Source organism: Vombatus ursinus, unplaced genomic scaffold, assembly GCF_900497805.2.
Source record: "Vombatus ursinus unplaced genomic scaffold, bare-nosed wombat genome assembly UNPS02014176.1, whole genome shotgun sequence".
In the NCBI taxonomy this organism is placed as follows: Eukaryota; Metazoa; Chordata; class Mammalia; order Diprotodontia; family Vombatidae; genus Vombatus; species Vombatus ursinus.
The window spans coordinates 1,466,104-1,484,793 of NW_020953954.1; the positions used below are offsets into that span (position 1 = coordinate 1,466,104).

General features: G+C 54.3%; 1 protein-coding gene across 1 annotated transcript in view; it reads left to right on the forward strand.

Moving 5' to 3' along the window:
- Positions 1-11,375, forward strand: part of LOC114041647 (mucin-5AC-like) — a 31,561-nt gene extending 20,186 nt beyond the window's left edge. Inside the window, exons 30-45 of the mRNA XM_027860203.1 lie at positions 16-208; positions 582-856; positions 1,535-1,712; positions 2,468-2,718; positions 3,309-3,492; positions 3,970-4,186; positions 4,825-5,003; positions 5,547-5,643; positions 5,892-6,004; positions 6,339-6,373; positions 7,623-7,745; positions 7,845-7,943; positions 8,441-8,560; positions 8,954-9,008; positions 9,267-9,384; positions 10,282-11,375. Coding sequence (XP_027716004.1) covers positions 16-208; positions 582-856; positions 1,535-1,712; positions 2,468-2,718; positions 3,309-3,492; positions 3,970-4,186; positions 4,825-5,003; positions 5,547-5,643; positions 5,892-6,004; positions 6,339-6,373; positions 7,623-7,745; positions 7,845-7,943; positions 8,441-8,560; positions 8,954-9,008; positions 9,267-9,384; positions 10,282-10,594 — 2,550 coding nt within the window. The 3' untranslated portion in view covers positions 10,595-11,375. The remainder of the gene's footprint in view (positions 1-15; positions 209-581; positions 857-1,534; positions 1,713-2,467; positions 2,719-3,308; positions 3,493-3,969; positions 4,187-4,824; positions 5,004-5,546; positions 5,644-5,891; positions 6,005-6,338; positions 6,374-7,622; positions 7,746-7,844; positions 7,944-8,440; positions 8,561-8,953; positions 9,009-9,266; positions 9,385-10,281) is intronic.
- The last annotated feature ends 7,315 nt before the right edge of the window (positions 11,376-18,690 follow it).

Below are 18,690 nucleotides of genomic sequence, written 5' to 3' on the forward strand. Positions count from 1 at the left end.
GTCCTCTGCTGTGAGCCAATGGAATCCTGTCCTTCCCCAGTGCCCAGCTCAAGCTTTCCATCAACCCTTCCTAGCAATACATCAGCCACAACCTCTCCTCCATATAGTACTTTCCCACCTCTCCATGTTTCTACAACCTTTTCTACCTTTGCTACGCAGTCGAGTTCATCTTGTTACTGTTACTTGTCTGGGAAAGTCTATCGATCTGGTAAGTGCCTTTTAATAGGTTACTTCTGTCTCACTTATTTGTACTTCTGATATTCCGCAATCCCTTCAGTTTCATTCCTCTTATCCTTTCCTTCCTCGGAATCTGAGGGTCTTTCTTCTTGCCCTGCTTTCCTCCCATGACTTCCCCTGAGAGCTGCAAAATCTTTTCCAATGGCCATGGAGCCTTATGCCAACTTATGGAGGGCCTCTGATCCCTCCCCTTTCCTTACTTTGCTGGTTTGTTTGCTTTGACAGTGGTACCAGCATGAAACAAATATTCCTCTAGCAATAACAGCAAAATCAATTGCAATTAGCATTCCCCCTTCATTCCCACTGGTTTTCTAAGTACACCTTCATTGATTTTTATCTCACAGGAACTCTCATATACAACCAGACAGACCACGCAGGGCTTTGCTACTCTGCCTTTTGCAACAAAGACTGTAATGTGACAAGGGTAGCAGTAATCTGTCCCACTTCATCTCCTGCTCCAGTCCCATCCATATCATCATCAACCCCTGCATCGGCAGTCACAGCCACAGCCACAGCCACGTCACCATCTCCTTTCACATTGCCATCAGCATCTTCATCTCTCTCTCCCGTTTCACCGACAAAATCAAGAGATTGTCTGAATGCAGTACCACCCAGAAAAGTTAGTTGGACATCTTCTGCCTTCTTTAGACTTTAGCACAGCAGGGACTGACCTTGTTGGGGCATGGTTTCAAGAGTTTTGTATAGGAATTTTCCAAAATTCACTTGAATTACTCAAGAATTTCAAGTTAGAGTGTCTGGGAAGATTATCACAAGAAATAAAGAAATGGAGAGAATAATTTGGCTTTGAGGGAAATGGTAGTTTTTGAATATGCTGAGTCAGAAGTAATGGGTGAATGCTCGAGGGGAAACAGTTATCTCAGGAGAGAGGCCAGAGCCACAGATAGAGGTGTTGGGATTGTCCCAAGGCTGGAAGTGAAAAGGGTCTCAGGAACAACTTGTAGCCAAACAGAGGTAACAGAACAAGTACTAGAAGAAGACCCATTCTTGTCCACATAAAGGGCTCCCTTTCTCTACTGGAATGTGAGAGATGCTCTACTAATGGGATTTGTAAATGGATTTCTAGGGGCCTCCACAAACTTGGTGACTCCCTTATGTGCCTTCTCTGAAGGAGAAACACAAGGAAATGTTTAGTACCTTCCTTCTGAATGGCACACTAGAGAAGAGTCCTGAAACTGATCACATCAGGAAATCACAGGAGCTGCTCCCCCACCCCTCTTCTGGGCCTTCACTTGAGCTTCCAGACCCTAGTTCCAAATCTGTGGCCTTTCTTTCACAGAAAGGAGAGACCTGGTTCATACACAAGTGCAAGAAAGCCACCTGCGAGGGTGACGATGTGATCACGCTAACACCTGTGAGCTGCCCTGTGGTAAAGAAGATGTCCTGTGCTAATGGCTACCCCCCTGTGAAGGTCTATGATGATGCTGACCACTGCTGCTACCATTATGAGTGTCAATGTGAGTGACTTCGCATGCAGCCCAAGTTGATGGCTCCACAGTGAGTAGAGGCCAATGGAGGATGTGTCCAGAGTGCTGAACTGAGGCGGCTACCAGTTTTTCAGCTTCATGCAGGCAGCAGAGATTAGCGCCTAATTAGCCAGAATAACTAATCAAAGAGGAAGCTACTCTGTCATTCCACCCCCTCCCTAGGACCTGCTGTCCCTCTCCTGGTAGCGCCTACCAGTGGCTGTGTGCAGAGGCAGCACCCCACCCCCCCACCTTCCCTAAAATAGGACATGCCTGCTCTCATTTATGTCAGAAGCAGGTCCTGGGGCCAAAAATCCCAGTTATTGCTCTGGCCGATGTAAAGAGCATAAAGGCAAGGTTTCTGAATCTTAGAAGGATTCAAGGGAAGGGGACCTGCTCCTTGTTTCTGGTTGCCCCCAGAATAGGGCACACAGGCACTCACCAGAACCAGGAATGTTGTGTTTAGATGCTAAAGGACTTGTGTAGAGGACCCGTGCGTCAGGTGAGAGCCTTGCCAATGGCTAGGGGATGGGTTCAGTGCAATCCAGGTGCCTGGAACATGAGATTCTCACTATACACACCTTAACAAATCCAGTCAGCAGAGGCTGAGGGCAGAATTGTCTACCTTCCTCTACCCTTCATGCCCCTGAAGGACAGCACAAGCTGGCCATGGCCCCTCACTGGGAAGGGTCTCTGGTGGCTTGCATGCAGTTCATTGGCCCCCTTCCCCCTCCTCCTCTTGCCAGGTGTGTGCAGTGGCTGGGGAGATCCTCACTACATCACCTTTGATGGTATCTACTACACTTTCTTGGACAACTGCACATATGTGCTAGTGCAGCAAATCCACTCTGTCTACGACCACTTCCGGGTGCTCATCGACAACTACTTCTGTGGTGCCCAGGATGGCCTGTCCTGCCCTCGGTCGATCACTGTTGAGTACAAAGGCAATCGCATTGTGCTCATCCGGACTGTGGTCCATGGAGTGATGGAGAATGAGGTGGGAAGGGCTTCTTTTCCCTGGGAGGTCCCAGCTATGCAAAAGGACCTGTTGCTGCCTGCTCATTTGAGCTGCTTCTTGGTGTCCTGGACTCCAGATGGGAGGCAGGAGGGGGGCCCAGATCACCACACAGAATGAGGGTATAGCCCTGCCCAGCAAGCAGGACTCTCAGCAAGGGCACATGCCAGGCAACAGGACAGTAACAACCTTGGTGATAGCAAGAGACAAACGGTGGTTCATTCTTCCCCTCCTCCTCCCTCTCCTTGTGGGTGGAACTGCACCAGGGCCCCTGAAGGCTCTGCCAGTGCAGGATGGAGGATAGCTTCAAGGATGCTCCATGTGGTACTGAGGTACAGAGAGGGCCCTCACAGATCCTTTTCCCCAGGGCTGGGGTGGAATAACCAAGTGATTCACATGTGCTGACTTGGACAACCTGCCAGGCTCTCTGGTCCAGCTCCTTTCCCCAGGAGGTATTTGAGTTAGGTAAAGGAGCCAGCATTGGAATAGGAGCCACATTCAGCAGGGGCAGCCACCCCTGAGCTCAGTCCCTCTGACTCATTGTTGGTCATTAACCATGACTCTGCCCCCAGGTTATCTTCAACAACATGACTGTCAGTGCAGGGTTCAAGAAAGATGGCATTGTGATCTCCACCCTGGGCATTAAGATGTTTGTCACCATCCCAGAGATTGGTGTCCAGGTCATGTTCAGCGGGCTGCTCTTTTCGGTTGAGGTGCCTTTCACCAAGTTTGGCAACAACACAGAAGGGCAGTGTGGTAAGTGCCTGAGCGCTCATGGCCTCATCCATGTGCCTACTCCCCAAAGGAGAAAAAGTCATGGGGTGTCTCTGCTGACGAGGGATCTGGCTGGACTTGGGCAGCCAGGCTGGCTAGAGTACCTGTATGGGCTTGGGCCTAATACCTATTTGAAGGTAAGCTTGAGGGAAGGCCTTGATGTCCCATGCCCTTACCTTCCCAAGAAAATCTCAGGGAATTAGCAGCTGGAGCCCTCATGAGAACATTATCCTGATTTTATTTCTAGGCCCAGAGATAAAACAGGGTAACTGAGGCAGGTTGATTTATGTAAGGCTTGTGGTGGTAGTGAGTCAGGACCCGGGTGTCCTGGCTTCTATCACAAGGCTCCCTTCAGGCCCTGCTGCCTCCAGACAAACAGATTGGGCTTCATAAGAGTTCTTCGCCATCTCTGAGTAGGTTTCTCCTGAGCTCTTAGTGACACCATATACTCTCCTGCAGGGACATGCACCAATGACAAGAAAGATGAGTGCCGCCTGCCTGATGGGAAGATTGTATCCTCCTGCTCCGAAATGTCTGGCTCCTGGAAGTATCATGTGCCCAACCAGCCCTACTGCCATGGACCATCCCCCACCCCCACCCCCATCCCCACAATGCCTTCCCATACAACACCCAAGTCATGCCCACCTTCTCTTCTCTGCATGCTGATCATGAGCAAGTAAGAAACCAAAAAGCACAGAAAGGAACTTGGGGACCGAAGGGTTAAATGTAGACTCAGGCAGAGATAGGAACAGGGGTCCAATTTCAGCTCCGCTTGGGAAAGAGCTCTCTAAAACCTGGGGCTCCCCAAGAAGAGTGATTTGTCTGGTGAGGGAGGGAGCCCTCTGTGACCAGCAGTCTCTGAGGTGAAGTTTGTAGATGTTGCAGAGGGGAGTTGGGCACTGGGTGGGAGTGGCAGGTGGTAGGGATCACTGAACTTACATGTACCTCACAGCCTCAGATTCTATAATCCTTTCCTTACAGAAGAGGCCCCTCTACCAAGTATTAGTGGGAAGTTTGAAAGGGTTTATTGAGAGAGCTGTGAGAATCCTGAGGAGATGCTTAGGAAGAACAGGGAAGAGGGGGAAGCGCACTGCTTGACAGTTCCACCATTCTAACCCAGAAGTTAGTCTAACACATGTGAACCGAGGCAAAGAGGCATTGGTTCCAATGGCTTGGTTCCATTGGTTGTGGGAAGGCTCTGAGAGCCAGGCTCCCTCTGCATGGCCCAAGCCAGGTTCAGATGAGCCCAGACTAGGCTGCCTGAGCACCCCCATGACACCATCAACTGCTGACTTCTGGCTCCCATTTTTAAAGGGTCTTTGAAGCATGCCATCGTGTCATACCACCAGAGCCCTACTTTGAGGGTTGTGTGTATGACCAATGCCACATCCCTGAAGACAGAGTGTGGTGCTCAGGCTTGGAGCTGTATGCATCCCTCTGTGCAGCACAAGGCGTGTGTATTGACTGGAGGCGCGAGACCCAGGGTCTATGTTGTGAGTGATCCTGCTTTGTTCCTTTGGCCAGGCACAGGAAACAGGATTAAGTTGACCTGGGGACCTGAGGAAAGTTGGAAGGCTTAGGAAGTTCATCCCATCACTAGATACAAGGGGGAAGGAGCTCTAAATGGTTGTTGGGTCCAATTCCCCTCCATTTAGAGATAAAGGAAGGGACTTGTCTAAGGTCACAAGGTCCTAATTAGAATCCAACCCTTTCATTTTATAGATGGGGATAATAAAGGTCTCATGGCTAGGAAGTGCCACAGCCAATACTTCTCTGACGAGCATGGTGTAGGGGAGTGAAAAGAGGAAAATGAGGTGAAGGTTCTGGCTGTGGCAGAAGTTTGGGGTTGAGAGCTCTGGATCTGGGGTTGGCATGATGAACATTATCTTCTAGGAAGAGCACAGGATGGGTAGAGGGCACTGGGCTAGAGCACCACAGGTAGGGCATGGACTTGGAAGGAGTCAGGGATCAGCTCTTGAGGGAGTTAGTGCTCCAAGGCTATGCCTCCTGAGTGCAGTTTCTCCCTTCTCATATAGCCCTTACCTGTCCTGGTAACAAAGTATACCAGCCGTGTGGTCCAATCTACACACCCACCTGCCAGAATCCTCAGGGTAGCATCAACACCAGCCTGATGTAAGTAGCTGAATTAGGTCCACGGACACCTGGCTCTACCCTGCTTCTTTGACTTCACATGTGGAATATCTCTTGGCCCTGGTTCCCCATTTAGAGTTTGTGAGAAGAAGGAGAAGCCTCTGTCTGCTTCCCTTGGTACCCCCTCCCACCTGAGATAATCCAGACAGGCTGTTGACTTCCCCATTGGCCCTGGGATGGAACCAGGACCGAGAAGGATTGCATCAAGATCTGATTCTCTTTTCCCCTAGCATTGCTGATGACATCAGCCTAGTAACAGAAGGATGCTTCTGCCCCAATGGTACCACCCTCTTCAGCTCCAACTCCAACATCTGTGTGCCAGCCACACCACCTGAGTGCCACAGTAAGTGATGTGCTTGCACTCCTGTGGCATAATACTGGAATCCCAACTAGACGGGGCTCAAGAGGGCATCTGGATCAGCTAATGGTTTCCAGAGAAGGTGGTTGGTCTCTGGAAAGCTGGCTTTGGGTGCATGAGAGGGCCAATGAGCTCATCACTGGCCGGGAGGTGTGTGCATCAGCCAGCCCTGGGGTTTGCCCCACTTAACCCACTGGGATGCTTCCATGAAGTTCTTCTTCCCCAAGCACCACAACCCAGTGGGCATTTGGAGGTTGAGAGCTGCCCTCTGAAAACAGGGCCTCTACCCACAGCCTGCCTCTCTTCTCCTTTCTTTCAGTCTGGTGCAAAGGCCCCAATGGACAGCCTGTGGAGGTGAGCATTTCTGTGCCAGGCAGAGGGCCCAAGGAAGGAAGGTTGGGGAAAGCTCCTTCTGCCTGGAGCTGTTGGGTGCCCAGGGCTTCTAGTCCTTCCTGACCATGCTCTGCTCCAGCCTTCTGCTTTGCTCTGATAAGGGAAGAGTTGAAGGACCACCACCAGCCTGCGGATTGCATAGCCCCCTTTCCCAGGCCCACACCTGGGCCCAGCTCTTCCCATTGTTCTTGCTCTGGGCTTGGTGCCCTCTGAGCTAACAATGAGGGCATTTCCAGGGGTCCATGGCATGTGCAGGAGACGTTGGTTCCACGTTCCTCAGGGTATCACTAGGACTTGCATAGCAGCAGTCTGGAAGGTGCAGGCCTGTGGAGCTGCCTTGGCTCTCAGCCAGCCTGGCCTACGGGGTCTTTCTGTTCTGGGCAGGGGATTCAGGCATGTCTCTGAGTCAGGTCAAGTCAACAGGTGGCTCCTGTGTGTCAGGCACTGGACTAAGTTCTAGGGATACAAATACAAGCCAATAGAAAGACAATCTGCCTTCAGGGAGCTTCCATTCTAATGGAGCAAGATGGCGGCTGAGAGGGGGAGGTGCTCGTGTGGGAAAATGGTGACAAAGCCCTGAGAGTAAGGAGTGGGGCATGGGACGAAGAAGGGCTGATTGGCCCGGGTCCTTCTCAAAATGGGGGCTCTGGGAAGATGGGCTGAGGGGTGGAAGGACCTTCCAGGGTGAGGACCCAAAGAACACAAGCTGGGACAGCGGTGGAGAGGGAGAGCTGTTCTAGCATGGAAAGGGCTGCCTCAGGAGGCAGCAGGCTCTCCTCACTGGAGGCAAAAGCTGCACAGTCACTTATCAGACAGGACCCAGAGCGGTGGGCTCACTCAGTCTTCTGAGGCTCCCTGAGAAGGGTCTGGAGAGAGGCAGAGGACCTGCCACCAGGCTCCTCTCTGTCCTTGCCTAGGGGAGACAGTCAATGTTCATTTAATTTAATTAGGAGAGAGTAAGAAAAGACAGCGGCACTCCAAGGAAGGAAGATGGTGGCCTTTCAGGCTGGCCCGGAGGCCACTGCCCACCTCCACCTGCTGTTCTCCCTGAGGATACGGGGGAAGGGGGCTGCACCATCCTCCAGGACAACTGGGCACCCCTGGCAAGCTGCATACCCTCACAGCTGGCCAGTGCCTGCCCAGGCAGAAGAGAGGAGAGATGGTGCCCACTGGTGGTAACCTTGGCCCTGTCTCTTGCCTCCTCTTCTAGCCTGGAGCTGTGGTATCCTCGGGTCCCTGTGAAACATGCAGCTGTGTCCCTGACGGCAACCCAGAGTCCAAGACCTATGTCATCAAATGTAAGGCCAAAGTCTGTGACACCCACTGTCCAGCGGTGAGTGCCCTGTTGCCCAGCATCTCCTCTGGGGGGGGCAGGGAGTGGCCATAGCTGGGGGAACCTCACCCTGGCTCTCCTCTGCCCCACGTGCCATAGGGCTCCAAGTACCAAGAGAGGCCGGGCCGGTGCTGCGGCAAATGTGTGCAAGTGGCCTGCGCAGTGCACACCAATGACAGCTCGGTGCAGCTGGTCCAGGTGAGTGAGCCAGGCTCACTGCACTCCCTCCCGCTCTGCCCCTAGCCGTAGACTTGGCAAACCTCTTCTCTGCAGGCCAAAGTGCCCTCCCCTGCCGGGCTCCACAGGTGGGCCTATTTCAGTGGCAGGGCGGGTAAAGTCCAAGCTCAGAGGCAGAAGAGCACCTACCAGTCATGCCCCTGCATGAACTTGAGGCCAGGGCACTTGCCTGTCCATCCCCACAATCCCCCCTACCTGGGGGCTGGCTGTGCCAGCCCATCAGGGGCCTTCCATACAGTTGGGGCTCAGTAAGGGGATGATGAAGGAAGAGGGTCCATGCCCTAGAGGAATGCCCAAGGGAAGAGGGGAGGGTGGGGCGGCCTTGTCCAGTGCTGCCATCCACAGCGGGGAGCCCCGGACCCAGGGCTGGGCACACAGGAAGGGCTCCGGAGAGAAATGCTCACTGACTGGGCCAAGTCTGGGTTGTCATTCCCTGCCCTTTCTCTTCTCCCTATCAGCCAGGAAAATCCTGGTCTAGGCCTGGGAATAAATGTGTCCAGTACGAGTGTGAAGAGGTCAATGGCCAGCTCATTTTGGTGACTGTGAAGAAGGCCTGTCCCCCTATCCTCTGCTCCCCGGTAAGCCCACGGGGGAGAGGGCTCACTTTCTTTGTTCCCCAGGGAGCAAAGGAGCCAGTCAACAACAATGACCAGGGCCTCCCCCTGGGCCCAGGACCTGTGTCCATGGCTGAGGGGGGTGGACGTGTCTAGAGGTGGGTCTTACGAGAAGCCTCCTCCTTCCCTTGAGTTTCCCTGGAGGCTGCCGTGTTCTGTCCCCTCCTGGAGGCTGGGGGGGTTCTCCCCTCCTCTCCTCACCCCTGAATCTCTAGAGAGCCAAAGGAAATCCCATTAGGGCCAAGACCCTGGGAAAAGGAGGGCAGAGCAGGTCGAGCAGAGGCAAGACCAGCCCACTCCCGTCCGCTGTCCCACTGGGCACTGGCTGTGAATGACTGTTGTCTCCCCACATGACAGGACCAAGTCAGAAGGAGCGAAGATGGCTGCTGCCACGTGTGCCCATCACCGCCCCGTAAGTGAGCCTCCATCCTTCCTTCTTGGCTGTCTGCCCCTCTGGAAGTCTGGCTTCCCCAGGAGAGGCTGAGGCAGGGGCGGGGAGGGAAGGCCCCGGGGAAGCCAGACAGGACAGCAGCGGAGGCCTGACCCAGGAGCCTGAGCTGGGCACGGGCCCTGCCCTGCTCCCATCGCTCTGCCCACCTGTGCATAGCCCCTTGCCTGGCCCCACCTGCTCCCTAAGGCTGTGACCTTGAATGTTTTGTCTCTGCCTCAGAGGTTTACCCGTGTGCCGTGGGCCGCCGTACTCAAGTCATCCGGAAGGGAAGATGCAGCTCCTCCGCCCCACTGGAGGTGACCTACTGCCAGGGGAACTGTGGCGACACGATGTCCATGTGAGTGCCCGGGGCCCTTCCCGCCAACCCTCGCCTCGCTGGGCTCCACACCACACGGGGCCCCTGCCTTCAAAGACCTGGGCCAGCTGTCGTCCAGGAACCAGGGCCTGAGGGGAGAGCAGATGGCTCGGGCCTGCCGGGCGTTAATGGGCTGGACAAGCAGGGCCTGGGTGGAGGACAGGAGCGAAGGGCCAGTGAGAAGCCGGGAAATGAGAGTGGAGGAGGCGGGGGGGCAGTGGCTGAGGACAGATGGCTGAGAGCTTTGAATGTCCCCCTGGGCAGATCAGAGCCCATGGGGTAGCAAGGCACGGTGGACCGGCAGAGCCAGAGGCGCTGGTGCCAGCTTCGTGACCCTGGCCAAATCCCTTCCCCTCTCCAGATCGGTTTTATTCTTGGTGCAAGGAGGGGCCTAGACTAGGTGGTCTCCTGGGTCAAGTCTAGCTTGAGTTGCTTGATGGATGGGCTAACCTGCGAGTAAGATGACACGGGGTGTCCAGGAGTGGCTATAGTGAGAAAGGTCACAGAGGTGCTTGGAGAGCACTTCAGGAACATGATCTTATTGGAACCTCACACAACCCTGGGAGGCAGTCCCTACAGCTGTTATCATGCCCATTTTACTGATGAGGAAATTGAGGCTGAGAAGGGGTTGGATGGCACACAATAAGGGTTGTCAGTGATGGGGTCTGAACCCAGGGCTTTCCCGACTCCAAGAGCTGAACCTTTCCTTGTAGCCCACATTGGCCAGACCAGGGGTGTGTGTGTGTGTGTGTGTGTGTGTGTGTGTGTGTGAGCAGGCGCAGGGAATGCAGAGGTGCACAGACTGGCTCAGAGGGCTCATCTGGCGGCCGCCCTGGGCACTCAAGACCCCAGCTTCATTCTCCCGATTCTCCCCGGTAGCTACTCCTTCGAGGCCAATGTGGTGGAACATCGCTGCCGGTGCTGCCGAGAGCTGAGGACCAGCCAGAGGAACGTGTCCCTGAGCTGCCCAGATGGCTCCAGCCTGGCCTTTGCCTTCACCCGGGTGGAGGAGTGTGGCTGCCAGGGCGTGCGGTGCGACAGTCTGGACATCAAGAGAAGGGAGGAGGACGAGTCAGCCCCGAGCCGAGAGCAGGAGCCTGAGCAGAGCCAAGAGCAGGGACTCCCGGCTCACCAGGATGAGCAGACCCTGCACTGGCGAAGAGCTGCACCTGGCTCTCTGCCCCAGAGATAAAAGGGCCTCAGGACTGCTTTGGGTGAGGGCTGGGGTCAAAGCCCCCACACCCCTGGGCCCAGCCTCCTAGACATCTCTGTTCCCTCCTCATTTCAACTTCCATCACTGATACAGCTTAAGCCTCTTTGGGGCCGCTCCCGGATGCTTCCAGAGTCACAGGCAGCTTCCCACCTTGCCACCTATGGCTGGTCCTGTCTGGCTAGAATGCCAGTATAAGCGAGTGGCTGGCAGGATGAGGCACATGCGTTAGTTTCCTGGGCGTCCCACAGGAGAAGCTGACATTGTCTGGGGGTCTGGGGCTGACCCACACCAGCCCCACTGCACTGGGCTTTCCCCACGGTTTGCCAGTTGGGTTTCTGTGCATCCGTCACGAGGCCCACAGCACTGACTGTCACAAGCACTGATCGATCCCCTCTGGAGCCCCTGAGACCCGGCTCCTCCCTCCCCTGCCCAGCATCTGCTGCACATCTGTGCTATGTACCCCAGTCCCCACCAGCACACCACCGTGGTTCAGTCTTGCTTCCTGAGTGGCCAGCCAATGTCTGTGCAGCCAAAAGCTTCAAGTGAAAGATTCTCTGAGACCCATTTGAATTTAGGTAGCAGAAGCAAGGGGGTCTCCGAACAGAATTTGGGAGGCCTGGGCCATATCTGGCTCCGGACTCTTTCTCCTCTAGGGAGTGGGGTGCCAGGCACAGCTCTGCTCCCTGCCCTTGTCCCTGGCCTGGCTGGGGCTCTGCTTGCAGGCAGGCACCATCAGGCTCCTTCTCCTCACCCAAAAATGTTCGCCTGATTGATTAGAAATAAACCTTCAGCATTTTGCAATCTGAGTCCTGTCCTGTTCTATCCGTCTCCAATGAGCAAACTCCCTGGGAGTCTGTGGTCTCCCCTGGGATGTTCCTCTCTGCACTGCCCCATCTCTCTCCGGGGAGCCACAGGGAGAGACCCAGGGCCTCATTTACTCATACCCACGACAGCAGCAAAGTGTCTGGTGGGGGTGGGGGGGGGCAAGCTTACCCCAGGCTGAGAAGAAGTGAGCTGTGTCCTGCCTGGATCACTGCTCCAGGTCAGCCGCTAGCCCTGGGCACCACGGGGGAGCAGGGAGGGGCTTCTGGAGCCTGCTGAGATCCAGAGTGTGAGCAACTCCCTGAGACACACAGGCAGCCCGTGGCTGGATAGCGGTTGGAAGCTGATGCTGTTTCCACCAAGTGCTGGAGAAAACTGGCCCAGGTTTAGCTGCAGGGACTTGGGACAGACAGAGCCATGAACTTTCAAAGTGGGGGAGGCAGGTGAGCAGGAGACCCACCCTTGAGAAAGTAAGGAGAGTCTGCCCTTATAGGGTAAAGAGAATTTTGGAGCTGGAAGGGCGTCCCGAGCAGGAATTCCTCCCCTGCCTCCCCCGCCGGCAGAGTTCACCCAGCCTCCATCCGAACATTGCCAAGGACAGAGAGCTCACTACCTCACCAAATAGCCTATACAAGGAGTGCTCTACTTGTTAGAGTGGGGTATGGACTATGCCTGTCTGGGTCCAAGGGGAAAACAGAGGCTTGGAGATGAGGAAGGGGCAGCATGTGCAGACCCAGCATTGGCCTCAAGGTCTCATGACTCTATCCCGGTAGCCTTCTCTCTCCCTGTGCCCCCCTGACCAACCCCTGCTGGTGCCAGCTCTGCTTTCTGTACTCCCTGGCCCTCAGAGGGCTAGAGCTGGGTCCTAGTCCTTTGGGCCCGGGAAGGTAGGGGTTCCAGCTGTCCAGGCCAAGCCTTTCCAGTCTTTAAATGCAGCATCCCACGGGGGTAGGAAAGGGGCCGGAAGGCTCGGGGGAAGAGTTCTCTGGTCAGCTCCTTTGCAGAAGGGGACTTGGTCACTGGGTAGCGGTGAGTTGGGAAGGGCAGTGCCTGGCATGTCTGTGGGGTCCCCACTGGCCACTAGAGGGCAACGAGCTCTTAGTTAGCCTGGGCAAGCCTGGCTTCCCCACCTTGGTTAAGAAGGGGAGCTCTGTCTTTTAGCCCTCCCTGGGGGCATGGGTGCCCAGCTAGGCCAGATTGGCACCCATCAGCATGATGGTCTGACACCTGGGGTGGGGTGGGAGGTTAGGGGCACTCCAAAGCAGGAGGGGCAGCAGCAACACCCCTCATTGTTATGCCCCCACCCGGGACTCCAGAGCTGGGCTTTAGAACCTCTCATTGGCTTTGAGGGGCGGGAGCACCAGTACTCAGAACCCCTGTTGGGTAGCAGGACAGGCAGGGACCAACAAGGCCTAGGACAGGACCCACTGGCATTGAGTTTATGCCTGCCTCCTGCTCTGGGAGTCCTCCCTCTCAGCAGCTCCTGGAGGGGAGTTTGATGGGGGCCCTGATGGGAGGGCCAGGGCTGCCTTCTTTCCACAGGTCACTGGCCTGTCCCAGCGGTGGCAGGGGATGGGGAAGAGCATCAGTCTAAAGTGTAGAGCAGAGCTAGACCAGGTGCTCCATCTGGGGTGGGAGAAGACACAGACATTTGCCTGAATCTGCCTGGGACAAATGCTGAGTTGGGGGCCAGGGGTGGGGTGGGGGGTGCTGCTGCTGTTGCTGGGTCTCAGCAGAGGCTTCCAGGGCACTTCTCCTGCCCGCTGCACCTCCCTCAGGTTAAATAGTTGAGAATCCAGGACCAGCAACCCAAGAAGGACTTGGGGCATGGCCAGTGCATGCATGCATGAGTGAATACCTGAATGCATGCATGAATCAATACATGAATGAATGCATGCATGCATGAATGCATGAATGAAAGAATGAATGAATGAATGAATGAATGAATGCATGAATGAATGAATGAGTCACGTGGCTGGAATTCCCGGGGCTGGGTCAGGTTCCCCCTTTTAAGCACCAAAAGATTTTTATGTTAAACATTTGGTTGGAAATCCTTCTCAAAAGAGGGTTTGAGGGTATGTGATAAGGACATGGAAGAAAGGTCTCTCATTGCTGGGTGGGATTGTGCATTGGACTTGGAGTCAGAGGAACCGGGCTCACATCCAGGTGATGTGGGAGCTCCCTCAGTTTCCTCTTGTGTCAAGTGAGGAGTTGGGCTTGGTGAGCACCGAGGTTCCCTCCAGTTCTGCCTTCCCAAGCGGAGGGGACTGAGCACAACCTCGGGGTCACCCCAGGCAGCAGCAGCCACTGCCCAGGCTGTCTCAGCGGTGAGTAACCCAGGCTGCTGTGCTCTGAGTGTCCGTGGGCTGATTTTTGTAGTCTGTCTCCTGCCTCGTTAGGGTCTGGCCGCTGGGGCTCCCCCTACCGCCCATCTGCTCGCCACTTCTAATCTGTCCTGGGCTAGGAAATCAGACAACCAGGCTGGTTAGTATTACATGTAAGAGAAGAGTTAACAAGCTCCCAGGAAAGGCTGCCATCGCATCCTCAGAAGTCTTTGTCACTTCTCGGTCCTGAATCCTAAGCGGCCTTCTGCATCTGCTTCCTCCCACTGTCCCCTGCCCTCCAGCCCCAGACTACAAGGCAGACGAGCTTGGGCAAGTCCCTCCCCCACTGCAGGCCTCGGCTTCCTGAGGACCCCTGAAGCCCACAAAATCATGAGACCACCACTGGCCACTAGAGGCGCGAAGCGCCTTTTACTGATGGCTGTCTCCTTGGTGAGCAAGGCAGCTCGGGCAACGTTTGTGCCGTGCATCACTCAGACTCCCTGTCTGGGGCCTCCCACTGCGCTCAGGCCTGGCCCCTGGAGTCTTTGTCAGAGGAGCTGAAGCTCTGGGGGCCCAGCCACTGAGGGACTGTGGGCCTGAGCCCCAGCGTTCCCTGGCTGTCTAAGGGCAGCGATCTTCACCTGGGGGTGGAAGGCTTGGCTGCCTCCCTTATCTCAGGAATAAGACAGCTGAAGCTTAGCCCAGGGCAGCTGGATTTACCCCCTCCGCCCAGGCTGCTTGCCATCTGAAGGGTCCTGCAGCCCCAGGGAGGGTTCACGCCTCTCCTTAGACAAGCAGCCTATAATTAATTAGGACAGGAGGCCTCTGGCTGATTGGCACCTTGTGCCAGGGGCTGGGCTGGAGGGAACAGGTAAACCTCCTCCCTGCCCCAAGCCTGGCCCCACGCAGAGGTGACCCACTGTTGGCCTGACACTGTTCCCTCTTCTGTCTCCCCAGACCGTGGACAGAGGGGAGCTGGGGGATGGAGTCACTAACGCTCCGTGACCCCATAGTAGGATGTGCCAAAGGGCCTGTGCCAAGGTGGTGCCCACCCCCGGGGGGAGCATGGCTAGGGGAGGGGCTGTCTGTGGGCAGCCAGAGGCTGGGGCCCCCTCCTGCTATTTGCATTGGCCTCTTGTCAGCTGGGAAGAGCTTGGTCCAGCCTGGGGCCCACACAAAGATCTGATTGATCAGAGAGTAACTGGATCGAGGTAATTCCTTCAGAGAGCCCCCGCAGGCCCCCCAGCTCACCTCTACCTGCCAGCCAAAGTTACGCAAGTCAGACTTGTGGGAAACAGAGACAAATCTGGTGCCCCCCCTCCCCCGCCCCCATCCACATGGCTTTAGCTCTGGAAATCTGGCTCCTTCCTCCTAATCACTCACCCTCCTTAACCATGGCCCCCAGGTCAGTCAAGGGGGCAGCAGCCTCAGCAAAGGCCCTGTGCTGGCCACCTGCCCCCAACTCTCCCTCCCAGCCCTTCACAGTGTGTACCCTGGACTTCCACAATGAAAACTGCTCCCATGAATGGGGCCACTGTCTCTAGAAGGTGCTGTTAAAATAGGTGTTTTAGTCTGGGCCCTGGGACTGGGGGAGGTGGGGGCTGGTGTGAAGGCAGACCTGAGGAGATGAGCACCAGGGAAACCATCCTGGCTGGCCTCTCCACTGACGGGGTGAGACTTCTGCCCTCAGTTCTGCCCTTTGTCCACCCAGAAGGTTGGGTCAAGTGGTCTGTGGGAGGCCAGCCCAAGCGGGCCCTGCTAGGGATGGGTCTGGACACCTGGATGAAAGAGAGGGAGGCCCAGGGATTTAGGGGGCTCTGAGATGGAGCTGGGTGAGGCAAGTTTCCTTCTTAAGAACTGTGCCTTTCAAACACAGATGACAATGGTTTTTAGGGCAAAGAGCATCAGAGTTGAAAGGGACCTTTCATGGGAAACAATCAAGTCCGTCTCCTCCCCATTTTACTGATGGGGAAACTGAAGCCCAGAGAGGGGGAGAGTCCTGCCCAAGGTTACATGGCAAAACAGCCACAGAGCGAGAAATAGAACTCAGTTCTCCTGACTCCCAATCTGGAACTTTTTCTCAGTCTGTCACTATGCTGGAGCCTTCCTGGCTCCCCTCAACATGCCCACATCCAGTCCCTAGACCAGCTCCCAGGCTCTCTTGGCTAGGCCATTCAGAGCACAGACATTCCCACTGGCCTCCCTTTAGGACCAGGTGCTAACAGGCTTAGCAGGTGGTCTCTCCCATCCTGCCCCAAGACCTGAGTGGGCAGACAAAGTCCTCTACCCTTCTTATGGCCCAGGTGAGCCAGGAAATATTTTCACAAACTCATCAGCTCTCCTGCAGCAAGAGGCAGGAAGTGAAAAAAGAGACCTGGGGGTTTGTTCAGTGGTGGAAAGATGATCTGGGCTCACGCAGGCTCTTCTCCTGACCCTTAAGGATGGGCAGCTGGCCCAAGCCCTGCCAGGGAGGATTACCTGAAAGGTTAGCCACAGCGATTACCTCTGAGACACAAAGGGAGCCATGGAAGTTTCCCAGATTGAGTCACCAAGGAATTGGCGGGGGGGAGGAGTGGGAGGGTCTCCCTTCTGTGGAAATCAAACCCAACTATAGGGAGGAAGAGAATGGAAAATGGAGCACTCCCCCAAGACCCACGGCTCACCCAAGGAAGATGGAGGGGGAGAATGAGTGCCAAGTAAGACCTCTCACATTCAGGGGCAAATTGGCAGCTCGATGAGGCAATCTGACCCCAGGGGAGCCTGGGCTAGGAGCAAAGCAATGATTTCTTGGGCCTTGGGGGCACTTCCAGCAGCTCAGCCTTGATGGTGCCAAGGGATGGAAGCCAAAGGGGGTTTCTGCAGAGGCATTCATTCATCTCTCCAATCAATTCTCTTTCCCTTTATTCATCTATCCATCTGTCCATCCTTTCCTTCATCCATGCCAGTCCTCTTTCCTTCCCTCCCTCCACTTTTCTTTTCCTTTCCTTTATCCCTCCATCCTTCCATCTATTCATCTCTCCCTCCTTCCATTCCTTGTTTCAACCATCTATCCCTTCATTAATCTGTTTATCTATCTGTCTATCTCTCTGCCCTCCCCTCCAATCATCCCTTCCTTCTTCCATCCATCTTTCCCTTCCTTTCTCCAACCATCCCTCCCTCCATTCATATGTCCATTCATATATTCCTCTATACATCTCTCTATCCCTCCCTCCAACACTCTTTTAATCCCTCTCCCTCCATCCATTCATCAATCCCTCCATCTTTTTATACCTTCCATCATATGTACAACTTTCCATCTGCCAATCCATCCATCTATCCATCCATCCATCCATCCATCCCTCCTTTATATATTTCTCCAACTTTCCATCTGTCATTTCCATTCATCTCTCCAGTCCTCCCTATCTGTCCATCTCTCAATTTGTCCATCCATCCAGTGATCCCTATGTTCATCAATTGCTCCTTCTGTCATCCATCTTTCTACCTATCCTTCCATCCAGTCCTCTGTTCCTTACTACTACTACTACTACTACTGATGATGATGATGATGATGATGACTATGATGATGATGTTGAGAAGGAGGAGGAAGAAGATGAAGATATTAGCTTACATTTATATAATGCTTTGAAGTTTACAAATCACTTTTAGATATATGATCCCACCTGACCCTTACAGCAGCTCTATGAGATAGGTACTATTATTATCCTCATTTTATAGATGAGGAAATTGAGACTGAAAGAGTTTCAGTGCCTTGCCCAGGGTCACATAGCTAGGAAATTTATGAGGAAGGATTGGAACTCATGGCTTCTTGACTCTAACTTTAGCGCCCCAGCACCCCAACAACTGCACCACCAAGCTCCTTCCAACTATCTCCTCCATTAGATTGAAAACTCCTTGAGTATAGGTACTATCTTTTGCTCTTTTGGAATCCCCAGTGCTAATCACAGTGCCTAGCACATAGCTGTTGCTTAATAAATGTCTACTGATTGATTGATTGATTGATCTGTCTCTCTAGAGGTCCACGTTTCCATTGCATCCCATCCCATTCCATACATCCCTCCATCCACCTCTGTACCCATACCTTCCCCATCTCTCTCCATCCATCCATTCTTTTGCCCCTTCATTCAATGATCCGTCACATGGTTAATGAACACTTACGATACACAAGCCTCAATGCCCTACACTAGAGTCACCTACATCCCTGTCCTCACAGAGCCCATATTTCCAAAGAGGGCATGAGTTGTGTATAGGTAGCTAACATGAGGAGTTATGGAAACTCAGAGGGAGAAGCAGAGAGGTTAGAGGGGCATGCCCCTGCTTGGAACTCTCCCAGTCTTGTCCGGGGCCTGCAGTGGGAAGGAAGGACTAGCTTAGATAGCAATGGCTACTGGCTGACCCTCAGAACAAGAGCTGGAAGAGCCCTCGGAGGCCACCAAGTCCAATACCTCATTTGGCAGATGAGGAAACTGAGGCCCAGAGCATCAGACACTGTGTTGCCTCATCTAAGCCTAAATGTGCTGCCTTGGGAGGCAAGGACAAGGAAAATAGAATAGAGGAAATGGGCTCACAGACACCATGCGTTAGATCTGGTCACATGGTCAGTAGTTGCTGAAAAGAGGACTCAACCCCAGGTTTCTGCCCACTCTTGGTGTTCCAATAATTTGCCTCTCATGTGTGACCTTGGGCAAGATGTTCCTTCTCCAGAAGCCTCAGTTTCTACATCTCTAAAATGAGGACACTCATTCCTGTCCCTGTTTGCTTCTTCTGCAAGAGTCTGGAGCCATTCCCCTACTGTCTCATGCGGCCACATGCCACAGAGGGGCAGGGAAGGGCATCCTGGATCTCCCAGCCCCAGCTTGCCCAACCCCCATGAGTTTGATGGTTTAATGAGAGAATCCCAGGGAAACAAGCCAGTCAGTCCTACTGATGATG